Raw genomic sequence first — 13,930 nt, 5'->3', positions numbered from 1 at the left:
GAGTGAGTGAGTGAGTGAGTGAGTGCATGAGTGAGTGGGTGTATGAGTGAGTAGGTTGGTGTATGGGAAGGTGAGTGTGTAGGTGGGTGGATGATTGGGATAGTGAGTGATATTCACGTTGCATTTCACGGTATTTCATCATGACGTGTCAGCTTGAAGTAGGAGAAAAACCTAGAAACAAAATCAGGTTAAGCAGGGATTCGAATCCATGATGGTAGGTTTCCGGCATACCCAAGGAAGGCAACTGCGCATCAAATTGCGGCGTCTTTAAAATCAGAGCCACCGGTGCATCCCAGTTCCCCACTAGAATGCAAGATCGCGATGATCACGGTGTACATCGAACATAGTAATATAAGCAGAAAACTGACAATCAGCCTGTAATTGGTGTGATTCGGATCCAGAGCTAAACATTGAACGTGTTAGCTGAGGACGAGAATATGTTATAGCTTAATTACTTTGTTTGTGACTGTATGTTCAGTGTGGTATATTTAGAATGGCGATGTAAGATGTGCTTCGCTGCTTCCACACAAAACAGTAACATCATCTCTCAAGTCAGACGCACTGCTGCGTGTAGGGAGTGTCGTGTTGTAGCAAGATGATTTCTCTGAAAACTGGGTGGACTCTTCTCTGTGTAGCTTCTATTGGTAAGTATTCACATCATTTGTAGACCACTGGTCATTATAAGTGTAACGTCTACATCTACACAGAGTGACATGACACTGTGCCGTTAGAACAGATCACCTCTGACCTAGATACTATCAGTGAACGTACATGATCTAAACAGCTCCGTGTTATAGTGTCCTCGTGATCAGTTTGGGAACGGTGACAAAAAACCTGAATCAACATCAAATATCTATGTCAGATTTAGTTACCCGCAAATGACCCGATAAAGAATCTTAGCTCGTCACAGGTTCATTTGTGACAATAACTTCAGCCTGGTCGATCTCAAAAGATACGCAAGAAAATTAGCTTAATATGATACACGATAAACGTCGTTAATGTGAAAATAAATTACATGTTCCCCACGGCTTCTAAATGCTTCTGTGTCTAGTCCATAAATGTATTTGGCATTAATTAAAGATGAATATTGACTTCGCAATTCAAGAGTTGAGACACTTCCTTCACCTGGTGACACGGATGTCAGAGTTGTGTCCCTTTGTCATGCCATTGTTCGAATCCCAGAACCCAGGAATGGTTTAACAGTACCATATTTGTGCTTTCACAAGACCTATTAACCCTACATCACTCGGCATCTTCCTCCACGTTAAGTTGACATGCTGTAATTTAACTGAAATACTGTCCAAAGCGGCGTTAAATCAAACTCACTCACTCATTCATCGCATATCTCTCTGTGTCGCAGTTATGGCTCGACGCGTTCAGTCAGATGTTATCAGGAATGTACAGTATTCATGGCGTATGAGTCGGCGAGGTGAGACAGGATGTAAAGTACACGTCGTCACGCCCCAGTCGCCTGGCAATTTGAACATGCGAAGTGTATCAGCCTTTGAAATAGTAATGTTACACAACCGGGGCAGCAATGACTTGGCATTAACACCACTGCCACAAGCTAATTTACATATCACGTGACCGGACTTTTTTCTTGTTTGTAAGCTTACGCGCTTATTCTGAAATCGGAAAAGAGGGGCCCAATGCAAGCCTTTCGGTGCGCTTCACATTCCTTTGCATTATTATATGGATACGCTGCTACAACTACGACAGTGACTTGTGTAGCAGGACGTGGATGAATCCTTACAGTGGCCGTATCTCTAGCTCGTCGTAGGGCTTCGATGACAGCGCAAAAATATAAACACGCAAATGGATTAGTTTTTCACGTTTTAGGAAGTTTTCTCAATGAAAGTCATCCATTCTGTGACATACGTTTATGTAAATATGTAGACTCGTCAAAAATGAAACAGATGAAAAACATGTGCACCATCTTGAATGGACTGAGTAAGATTTGACGAATCGTCACATGTCGCCGCCCTGTTGCAGTGGTACTATGCTGGCCGCAAGGAACTCTGGGTAAGAGAGTGGGTTATGTTAACGACAAGTTCAGATACATGAAATAAGCGGCAGTATGGAGTTAAGTATGTATTCCCAGTCACGGGTTAGATTACTGCACTAACATAGCCACGCTTTTGTGCGTGCGTGCGTGCGTGCGTGCGTGCGTGCGCGCGCGCGTGTGTGTGTGTGTGTGTGAGTGTGTGTGTACAGGTACAGGTACAGGGATTCGATTTCAACGGAAATGCACATTGTCAATGTACTGTTTAACGAAATGGTGACACTGTCATATGCCCCATTTACCGCGTTCAGAATGTGTGAACAGACATGGGAAGCAGATCCGTAAGAGGAACTCAAAGAGAGAACTACGTTCGAGCCATTGAAACAAATTATTCAAAACACACCTGGTATATTAAAAGTATGTTACATGAAGCTTTAAGGAGTAAGGAGTAAGGTAAAACCTAGCTTATTCCACACCGACTAATTGATCTTTAAACAAACTAAACAAAACATCTGTGGAACATTTCAGATGACGTTAACCATTACACTATACTTAATTTCCATTTATTCAATGTCCTACAAAGAAGTACAGATTTGTCTTCTCTATATTTGATACTCTCTATATGTGATGCTACATTGTGAATGGAATGCAGGTAATGTTTGATAAATAAAAACCATTTTGCGAAATATCCCTGCCATAATAATGCCAGAAGTGCATTACTCCCACAAATTTGATGACTAAATAAGCATTGGCATTAGACGTATATAGTTCAATTTCTATTCTATGTAAATTAAAACCAATTACTAAATATGGTTCCGTCTTCGTGTAAAATAGTGTCAGAACATTACTATCAGACACACGGCCAATAAGACAGCACCATATTTTGTAATGGTTTGTAACTAATGTGTTATGTACATCAACTGTCGTCAGTGGAAGTAGTTACCTACACCTTGACATACCCTTTTTTCTGTAAGTTTGGTCACGTGTGCCGACACACAATTTCATAACTGATGAGTAAGCTACCTGTATCATGATGTGTTATCTCATCTTGATGTGCGTTCAAATGACTCACATAATTGTTTCTATTTGCACAATTCTGGACAGGGTATAACGTAGTCTTAAAGAATTCGAATCCAGGGTCAAACAGGAAAAAGTTAACTGTGTTTGTCATCATGGTACCAGGGTCACGTGATGGCATTAACTATACCTTGCTTCACCTTGCCATGTACGGTATCGTAATGTGCGTTCAAATAATTCGACACTTTTGAAATAAAGGTTTTAAATCAAATTAAAGTTTAAAAAATATAAGCATGAAAAGTAGTCTTCGAGTGCTGACTTAGCGCTGGTACACTTTGGTATTTGGATATAATATCGCTAACTTTTCAATTGAAAATATAATCAAACGTGATGTACCTGTGAAGATCCTATTTAGACCAGGTCTCCAACAGCCCATGCTTGCCATAAAAGGCGACTATGCTTGTCGTTCATGCATGTCATCGTATCCAATTGTGTAGATCAGTGCTCACTGGATTGTCTGGTCCAGACTTGATTATTGACAGATAACTGCCCCAGTCACAACATCAACTGGGAAAACGTCAACATCATCTCCAACAACCCCCATGAGACCCCCAGGACTTCACTGAAAGAAAGCTGACAGAAGCAGTCCACATTCGCCGTCGCAAGCCACCAGTCAAAATATATCAAGGCTATTTCATCCCATCCACCTACTATGAACTTATTCAGCAATAATCACCCCTCCTATGTGCACTAAATCCTGTTGAATTAGCTTCCTGTCTTGTTGGCTTCCCCATCATGTGTTCTCTGTCCATCATGTTGTTACAGTATTATCCTTCCGTTGTCATTATTTAACCTACTCATGTTAACGTCACTTATGTTGTTACTGTTAGTCCTCCACCTACTACATGTATATATATTCTGTACCATGTTCATTATTCAGCCTTGCTTGACAACGGCAAAAGAATCAATAACGAAACATCGCATTTACAGTAAATAAAGAAGTTGTTAGCCATTAATTGTGTCTACTTTGTCAAGGGAAAATTAATTTCGCAAATATCCGCGTAGCTCAGCAGAGTGTCTGCGAAGCTACGTAGATCTGTTTAAAAAATGATGCGGAATACCGCGTAATTACGCAGAAGTTTAAAAGGCATATGCAAAATAATTTAAAGTAAAAGATGTTTGCATTGTTATGTATTATTGTTCGTGTACACAGAGAGGGATGTATCAAACACGTTTATAATTACAGGGGATTTACTTACATTGATAAGCATATTTAGCAATCATTTAGTTCAAATCAGACGTAAGGCGTTCAGGACCCTGATCTTAGTGTTCGTAACGCCCATACTTTAACATACGTTTGCGATAGTCATAGAGCGTACCATTGTCAAAGAGCGTACTGGATTTTGACACGGGTACTTAACCATTAATAATGTGTTTATCCTCATTAAACAAGTATGGTGACATCACGCCATTGTTGCAGTTGATTCTGACCTAGGAATTCATATTCGGAACGTGCATTTCAAAAAGGTAAAGTGACTCAACTATAGGCGATGATGCAAAGTCATATTCATAGAGTGTAAGGGGAAACGGTATTTTCTATGAGATTTAACTTGACATGCTTGAGTGCCAACAACAAGGTGTTTTCTGCGTCAATTTCTGTTCTGCTTTTTCATAATTGAACCAGCGTCGCAAACCACGATGATAGCTGTTCAATACACCAAGAAACTATAAAATATTTACATGTCTGTTCTACTTCCTGAAAATTTTTTCAAGTACAGTATTTATGTAAAAATAAATTATGAGTGAGTGATCATGAAGGTTACTTACCACGAATGCTACATCCCGAAAATCCTCATGCATATACTACATTTGTGAATATCATACAATATTATTTAGGTCGTCTCCAAATCTATTTCTACAATATTTTGTACTACAGTAAACTACGTTTACAACGAACACGCTTATAACGAACTGACGGATATAACGAACTGTTTATTGGTCCCGTCCATTTGCTGTATATATGCTGTAAATGTGCTTTTAACGAACTACGGCTATAACGAACTAAATTTAGCGGTCCCTTTGAGTTCGTTATAACCGTAGTTTACTGTATTTGCCCGAGGTGTTCAGTATTGAAATAATACATACACTGATTCATTCACCACAATGGACAAAAATGTGTGTATGTGTAAGCAAGGATTATATCCTACCTAAATATTATCACGGGGAAAGTTTTACTCTAGAGTATATATGTTGATAGGATTAAACACACTGGTATAGCTTCATATTCACTGGGGAGAATCATCCTGACACTAGAGAATTGCATTCCCGGGATAAAAAATAGGGCAGGATAACATTCACCCTTACACATGCATATCTTTACAGTTTATCTAACTACTTCCTGGGTCTGTTTTTTTCCAGTGTCTGCCTATGAAATATGTTACGAGTACAGCAGTTTTAAAACCAGGACATTAACATGTACTGACTCATGCTGTGGAATAAGCTCTTCCCGATATTGCTGGTGAGTATGTACATATGCATCACTCTATTTTCTTGCTTTCACTGTATATAGTCAACTGTTACAAGTAGACTAATAGAATAACAAAAGTTTCTGACTTGATCATATTAATAAGGATTTCACAAGTATCCACGGTGTGTGTATTGCGACCAATCGTTACAGACTCAAAAGAGGAAACAGTAACAAATAATTTATTATTTTCTGAACAGCAAAATGCAACCATTTGTTTGTTTAATATCATAACAATATCACAGTCAGCTTCCAGATGACTTTTGGCATTACACATTTTAAAAAAAGACTAATTTATAAAAACCTGGTGCACCATTCCAATATTTGGTTGATAAGTTTGTCATTTTCGACCAGCTAGTAGTATGACCTAATACTTTGTGATGTAAATGAAGATAGCATAAGGTATGGTAGATATAAGGTTTTTTTTCTGTAATACTGTAGATGCAAAGGTGCATAATTTAAAGAATACAGAAGCGTTTGTCGAGTTTACAGGGATGATTTCGAACTGACACAGCATGATATTCTAAACATTTAAAGGGTACGAATTATCTTGCCTTAGGAACATGACATAAAGTGTGTTTATTTCCATTGGGATGTACATGATATTGTCGTTCAATATAATATTTTCGAAAATTGATTTTATTTGCAACATACTTATAAAATGGTTATTCATCTTCAACCTCGTTCAAAGAACAATGGGGGCGGTGGGGTAGCCTAGTGGTTAAAGCGTTCGCTCGTCACGCCGATTCCCCACATGGGAACAATGTGTGAAACCCATTTCCGGTGTCCTACCCTGTGATATTGCTGGCATATTGTTAAAAGCGGGGTAGAACCATACTCACTCGTCACTCACTTAAGGAACAATGGGAACATAATCTCAAACGTCTAGGTGTACTTATGTGTCTGTCAGCTTCAATCGTTACATCTGAACTGGGCCAAAGATATTGTACGTTTCTTCTGATTAACATTCGAAAATAACATTCTGTATACGTATGAGATGTAACAAAGTTTATAATTACGTTAACATTTGTTTGAGGAATATACAATATTTTTTTAATTGTTGTATTAAAAAAAATACACGTCTGTAAGAGTCTGCCTTATCAATATTTACACATCGTGATCATTATTCATTAGACTGTGATCTTTCTGGAATTTTTAACAATATTGATAAATATTTTATAACTAATTTTATAATTATTGAAATATATGCATATGGTTAAAAAAATATTTGTTTTCATTATCCTTCAGCTTTCTTTTGGAATTCGCAACATGGTTTTATCCGCTAATTTAAGTGATAGTAATAAAGTATGATATAATAAAAAATAAAAAATAATAAAAATATGATAAAGCTGATTGTCGTTAATATGAACAATTCGAGGGCAGTAATAATATTAGTTTAACTTTTACGTAACGTTATATTATTGCAATTCCATTTGGCCCCACAGAGGTGCATTATATATAAATGTTTCTACATAATATAAATGTTAATTTCCGAAGAAATTGAGAAGAATTTATATATTTCTATCACACATAGTGATGTAAAATACAGTTTGATGCATTGTGCGAAATGTAAATAGGGTGTATGTTAGCGTTGATTAACAGTAATGAATAGAATTAACAGAAAATAGATTGGAATGACCTTTGTCGAAGATACGTGTGAAAATCAGTCATAAGTCAATATGTGTAAAATCAGTAGTCACTATGTAGGTATACCAGATCGCTTCTTTACATAACATTGTGTTCTCTCTAACCTCAATAACAGCTCTGACGGCGGGAATCCTTCAACGACGGGACTGATAATCGGGGTCGTGGTTGGTGTCGGCGTCTTGATCGCCGCGATTGCAGGAATAGTCGTGTGCTGTGTCTGCTGCTGTAGGTCATCCCGAGGTCACCGGGGTCAGGTAGTGACCACCAGCCAACAACTTACCGTCATATCTGCAGGTACTAAACATACTCATATAATTGGAATATTGCGGCGAGCAGCATTAAACAACAAACACAAATAAGGGATTCAAAGTTGTGGCACATATGATGCTTTGACAACTAACTCTGTAAAGTGTAATTACTGTAGATCAATGTCCATTGTATTTTGTTCTCATTATATATGAAAAGTCCTAAAGTCAGATGTATGACAAACAACTTAACAGTCGTTGGTCCTCTTAAATACACAGCCTCAGAACCCCCATCTTTATACTATACGAACATAATGCTTGTTCTATCCAGCCGGGAACCCACCCACTGCTGCATATAATGCAGGATATGTGCACACGGTTCAGCCTCCTCCTGGAACACCTCACCCTCCACCTATTGGGATGGCGGAACCTCCACCACCCTACTCTCCTCAGATAGGACCAGGACCAGTACAAGCCTATTCTCCAATGGCAGGACAACCTTTCCATCCACCAATGGCAGGACAAGCCGTCCATCCACCAATGGTAGGGCAAGCCGCAAATCCACCAATTGCAAGACAAGGAAATCAACCAATGGCGAGACAAGCAAATCCACCAATGGCAGGACAAGCCGCCTATCCCCCACCGAGTAGAGCAGCCCCTCCGGCTACATCTGTTGCTCCTACAATGGGTAACAATTCTGAACATACCCAAGCCATGCGAACAAACGACACTGACGAGCACGTGTATTCAAGCCTACAGTGGTAGAGAACTATTCGGTCCAAAACCACTTTGGTAAACATAATACGCAGAATAGTGGAAATGTAATACGGGAAACAAGGTCTCTCGTCAACAAGCCTCATGCCATTATTGTGGTACAAGTGGTAGCAAGTGGTGAACGCTGACAATGCTCACGTCGATGGTGAATATTATCTTAGTTTGTAAAATGCTCAGTATCATTGAAATTCTGAGGCTGAGGATAGTTGAAAGGTTCACTGATTTTCAGTGATCCATTCATATAATGTTCACAACTATTTTCCTTTTGACGCAAAATGGAATCTGTTTCGGCAGATAATCGAGACTGATTACCCTCTGGTGTCGACGTTAAATAGAAAGAAAAGAACTCCTGTGAGAATTATCTTTATACTGGATAGATAAACGAACACATTTATCTACTCCTAGGGCAGAGTGAGGTCGAGAAACATTTGTTAAGTGTAGCTAACGAATTTTATATCAAAATATACACACACTAATTTTCTTTAGAGTTTATGTTTTTCATAATAATACATACATTTATGAAAACATGTTATCGCTTGCATATTGGATTTAACCTAATACAGCTGACTTTCCGGCAACACCTTATTTCACGTATATTTTTAGATTTTCTTAATCATTTCATAAGGGCGTTTCGCAGAATGTCACAACTTCAGCAACCAAAAGGTATCTTTTTAAAATGATGTTTGAGGAAACATGGCACAACACAGGCGGACATACGATAATAATAACACCAAACTTCAAAACCATATAATGCATTTTGAACAATCTTTATACCAAATTGCCTCTGTCACTCTCATATCAATGACGAAATAAGTACTATGCATATTGCACGTGCACGAGAATTCGTGGAATTATAATTCTTAAAATGGTATATGTTCCTCAAACATTATTGTCTCACATTTGATAGAGTTTTATGGGGAAAATTATGATTTTAGTATAATAAAAGCAATTGCAAACACATCAGTCTCTGATCCTTTAATTCTACAGTTCAGCCTATTAATGAATATTACACTCAAACAATCACTCATCCCACCAGTTATGAAAAAAAGTGCACGTGGCGACAAATCTTTTCTTTTTAACTAAATTGCAACGATACCAAAATACTAAATATAGACAACAAATGTATTTGTTAAGAATTATTTGTAGATGGAACAGTTGCACTTACATGTACACAGTATACACTCACTAATGGATTACTAATGATGTCGCAAATATAAATGTGCTAAACTATTCATTACATATTTAGAGCTGACTACGCACACAATCTACATAGGATTAAATGGGCTCGAAGAACTGTCCTATGTTAAGAACACATAAAATTAAAGCTTAATTTCTTTCACCGGCACTTTTAGTTATTAGGGAATGTATTTTAATTGCATACTAAACGAGTGTGTGTGTACGTTTAAAGATACAACACATACCATTATTTCAAACCATTTTATTCTAAATTATGGCCACTGTGTCGAATCTTTAGCTGGACATAATCTACGAGTAATAGTGGTCTGTTGTTTCTCATTGACTCAATAGGACAGACATAATATATAGCCATGGTAAATCATCACATTAGTGTATATATTATATTTGTTCTTATCTACGGTTTGAATAAAATTTAAAGTGTATTATTATGTACATGGTTGTTCTGTATTATTACTCTCTAACTCAGATAAAGTTTAAATGACAAGGGAAGCAATTCTTGAGATTAATCTACAAGGATGTATATTCACACAGGCAACTGTAAAGCTCAAATTAACATGTATACAACACTTTTATAATCATAATTCTTAGGAAGAAAATGGTCTGAGAATGTGTATCTCATTCTTATGTGACATGGGTAGAACTAACAGGATATGAGGTATTACAAATATTAAGGATCTTTCACAGTGCTTATTGGCATTGTTGTAGCAACTGTTTCTACACAAACGCATATGAACAGCGTATGAAACGTTACATCCGAAAACAGTGACACAACGAGGAAGAGAAATTATGGATGTCAACTTATTCATTAAGAGGAACACAAGTTTTCGGAGTATACACTTACTCCTTCATCAGGTCATCCTTCTGATGAAGGAGTAGGCATATGTTCTGAAACGTTATGTTCCTCATTATAAAGGCGTTGACATCAATAAATCATTTGTGTGGTGTGTGTGGGGTGTGGGGTGTGGGGTGTTTGCGTTGTTTAATGTATGTTTACTGTGGGGTATAGGGTCTGTGTGGTGTGTGGGGGGGTAGGTGTGGGTGGGTGTATACTGTGGGGTAAAGGGTTTGCGTGGTGTGTGAGGATGGTGGAGTGTGGGGAGGTGACGTATACATACTGTGGGGTGTAGGGTCTGTGTGGTGTGTGGTGTGTGTGGACGATTGTGTGTGTGTGGTGTGTGTATACTGTGGGGCATAGCGCCTGTGTTGTCTGTGTGGAGGGTGGGGTGTGGGTGGTTGTGTAGTATGATGTATGTATGCTATGGAGTGTAGGGTTTGTGTGGTGTGTGGTGTGTTTGGAGGATTAGGCCTGTGTGTGGGTGTGTATAGTGATGTTTGTATACTGTGGGGTATTGGTTTTTTTGTGGTGTGTGTGGGGTGGGTGTATTAAGTGATGTATGTATACTGTGGGGTATAGGGTTTGTGTGGTGTATTGCGTGTGTAGAGGGTGATGTGTGGGGATATGTGTGTATAGTGTGCTGTATGTATACTGTGGGGTATAGGGTTTGTGTGGTGTATTGCGTGTGTACAGGGTGGCGTGTGGGGGTATGTGTGTATAGTGTGCTGTATGTATACTGTGGGTTATAGGGTTTGTGTGTTGCGTGTGTGGAGGGTGGGGTGTGGGGTGTGTGTGTTGTGTGATGTATTTACACTGTGGGGTATAGCGTTTGTGCGGTGTGTGGGGTGTTTGGGGTGTATGGGGTGTGGTGGTGTGTGGGTGTGTAGTGTGATGTTTATTACTTTTAGGCATAGGGTGTGTGTGGTGTATTGCGTGTGTAGAGGGTGGTGTGTGGGGGTAGGTGTGTACTAGTATGATGTATGTACACTGTGGGGTATAGGGTCTGTGTGGTGTGTGGTGTGTGGTGTGTATGGAGTGTCGGTGTGTGTGGGTGTGTAGTGTGTATGTATTACCTTTAGGAATAGAGTTTGTGTGGTGTGTGGTAAATGTGGCGTGGGTGTGCAGTGTGATGTTTGTATACTGTAGGGTATAGGGTTTGTGTGGTGTGTGTGTGTGTGTGTGTGTAGTGTGATGTGTGTATACTATGGAATATCGCCCTGTATGGTGTGCGGTGTTTGTAGGGTGGGTGATGTATGTATTCTGTGGAGTATAGGGTCTGTGTGGTGTGTGGTTTGTGTGGAGGGTGGGATGTGGGGTGTATGTGTAGTGTGATGTATGTATTCTGTGGAGTATAGGATTTGTGTGGAGTGAAGTATGTATACTGTGGGGTTGTGTGTTGCTGGGTGTGTTGTCTGTTGCTGGGCGTTGTCAGAATGTTTACAATATAAGTCGCCCTTTAGTACAGAGTACATCTGCCATTAAACGATTTTCTCGTATTGAAATAGGGAAAACTATCATTATCCTCGACCGTTATCGTCAGTTGAACGTTTTAAACAGACGTGCATTATCAGCCTATGTGTATATATATTTACACATGTTGTAAGAGTTGCGCGAACTCTATATACATAATGACATGCTACAAACAATGTATATAGAAATGCACAATCATGACAGCCAAGGCGTCGTTTGTGATTGTACTCAATGCACAACGAGTGTAAAGGAATAGACATTTAAAACAGTTATATTGGCTAAATGATTATGTCTGTTCAATTTTGTTCATTTGTGTTTTGTTTAACGACACTCTCAGCAATATTCCAGCTATTTGACGGTGGTTATGTCTGTTCTAAGACCTATGGATGCACAAAGTTGAATGTAAAGGACAACATCGGGTACATGGAGGAATACACTATAATGTATGGTCTGTCTCTTTTTTCAAATTTGGATTCATTATTCAGTTATAGTGGTGAAAAGAGTAACTCCATCCAACAGGCTGAGCACAAGCACTCGAAATGTTACATCTTGAAATTTATGTGGACCATTTGCCTTGACAAAACCTTCCTACAGGTTTATCAAATGAAGAAAATCCTGTATTCGACCCTCTAACAATGTCTGTCATATATACATCTTGTATTGGCCGCAATTTATGTTACACTCACTGACAACATCTAAACATTTATAGATATATTAAAAAAGATTACCAATAGTTATATTGTGCCAACCGCAATGTCTTTCATTGTACATGTAGACGTTTTGAAGCTTCGCACAGATTTTCAATTCTCTTACTTTCTTGATTTATGCACAATGATTAGTTGAATAAATTGATCTTCTCTTTTCCTGTTTATATCCTTGATTCTTTGGGTGCCAACTGCATATCTGCTGATTATGTTGGCATTTGATAAAACGCAACATGCAATAATGGATCGCGGAAGCTTTGCTCTGAAGAAAGCATCAGCTCGTTGGATTCTAAATCTTCTGATGACTGATCAAATACACACCAGGCACACACCAGGCACAACATTTCTCGTGATGATCTAGTTCTGCTTGAAGCTGATCCAGAAATCTTCTTGCAACGACTTGTGACTATGGATGAAACCTGGGTTCGCTACTTCAATCCTGAGTCAGGACAACAAGCGAAAAAATGGAACCATTTGGTATCCCAAACACCTAAAATGGCAAACACTATTTCAGCTCCCATCTTTTCCTCCTGATCTGAACTGAAAAAAATCCACCTGTTCCCAGACATGAATGAAGCCCAAGATGGAACCCATTTCCACTTGAACGATGATGCCATAGCAGCTGTGGAGATCGCTTTCGACAGCCGAGACGAGGATTTCCACAACTGGGATAAAATCCCCATAACATAGTTGCCAAAGGTATATCAATGTGATTGGGGATCACATTGCAATTGGAAAATAAATTATTAAAAGGCATTTAGGTCTTGTCTTTCAATGTGAGGCTCAGAACATATCGATCTCCCCACGCATGTGAATGATGTAGATGAGTGTCTGGTCTGTTGCGTGGTGGTTGTGGTATATGGGATGGGGGTATAGGGCGTGGGTTGAAAAGTGAGGGGTGTTTACCCTCTCGAAAAAGGACATGCGGTCAGTGTAGTATGAGCCGATTTGTACATGTGAAAGCTCCACGGTGATTACAAAGAATATATTTTATACATTTCAATGGCACATGAGTTTAAAGTAAAACAGCCCATCGTTTCATTTATCTGTATTGTTACGACGTGTATTGCTGTAACAGTGAGTCCGTGTTCCTTATCTAAGACTCTTTTAATGTAAGGTATTTATCATAAAAACCACAAAACCATTTCCATTACCATACGAAAGGTCTGCTAAACGATGAGTGTATTGCATGCTTCCGACCACCTCAGAAGCCGGAGTTTAGGGTCCAACTGTACTGATACAGGTGTTCGCGATAAGTAGAGAGCATTCCCACCACCAATGGAGCCCATCACATGTGCACTGTGTGATTGGTACTTTGAGAATACGTGTATATGTTAATGAACTTTTGAAAGTTCATTTGACAAAACAAACAACACATATGTTCCTGGAATATACAGTAGCTATGATACGATACGGTATACGTTGGTTGCATGTTAAGACTGCAAGTGTTATCAATTTCAGATCACAATGTACAGTTTATTTCAACTCAAATCGAACATGCCTGCGTCTCCTCTT

General features: G+C 38.9%; 1 protein-coding gene across 1 annotated transcript; it reads left to right on the top strand.

The window, feature by feature from the left end:
• Positions 1-543: 543 nt before the first annotated feature.
• On the top strand, positions 544-10,341 carry LOC139450473 (cysteine and tyrosine-rich protein 1-like). The gene is made up of 4 exons (XM_071232182.1): positions 544-644; positions 5,438-5,537; positions 7,306-7,484; positions 7,767-10,341. The coding sequence occupies exons 1-4, from the start codon at positions 596-598 to the stop codon at positions 8,198-8,200; spliced, it is 762 nt and encodes a 253-aa protein (XP_071088283.1). The 5' UTR covers positions 544-595; the 3' UTR covers positions 8,201-10,341.
• The last annotated feature ends 3,589 nt before the right edge of the window (positions 10,342-13,930 follow it).

Source organism: Haliotis cracherodii, unplaced genomic scaffold (genome assembly GCF_022045235.1).
Source record: "Haliotis cracherodii isolate W230 unplaced genomic scaffold, xgHalCrac1.p SCAF_8, whole genome shotgun sequence".
NCBI lineage: Eukaryota > Metazoa > Mollusca > Gastropoda > Lepetellida > Haliotidae > Haliotis > Haliotis cracherodii.
This window is presented reverse-complemented; position numbering and strand designations above follow the sequence as displayed.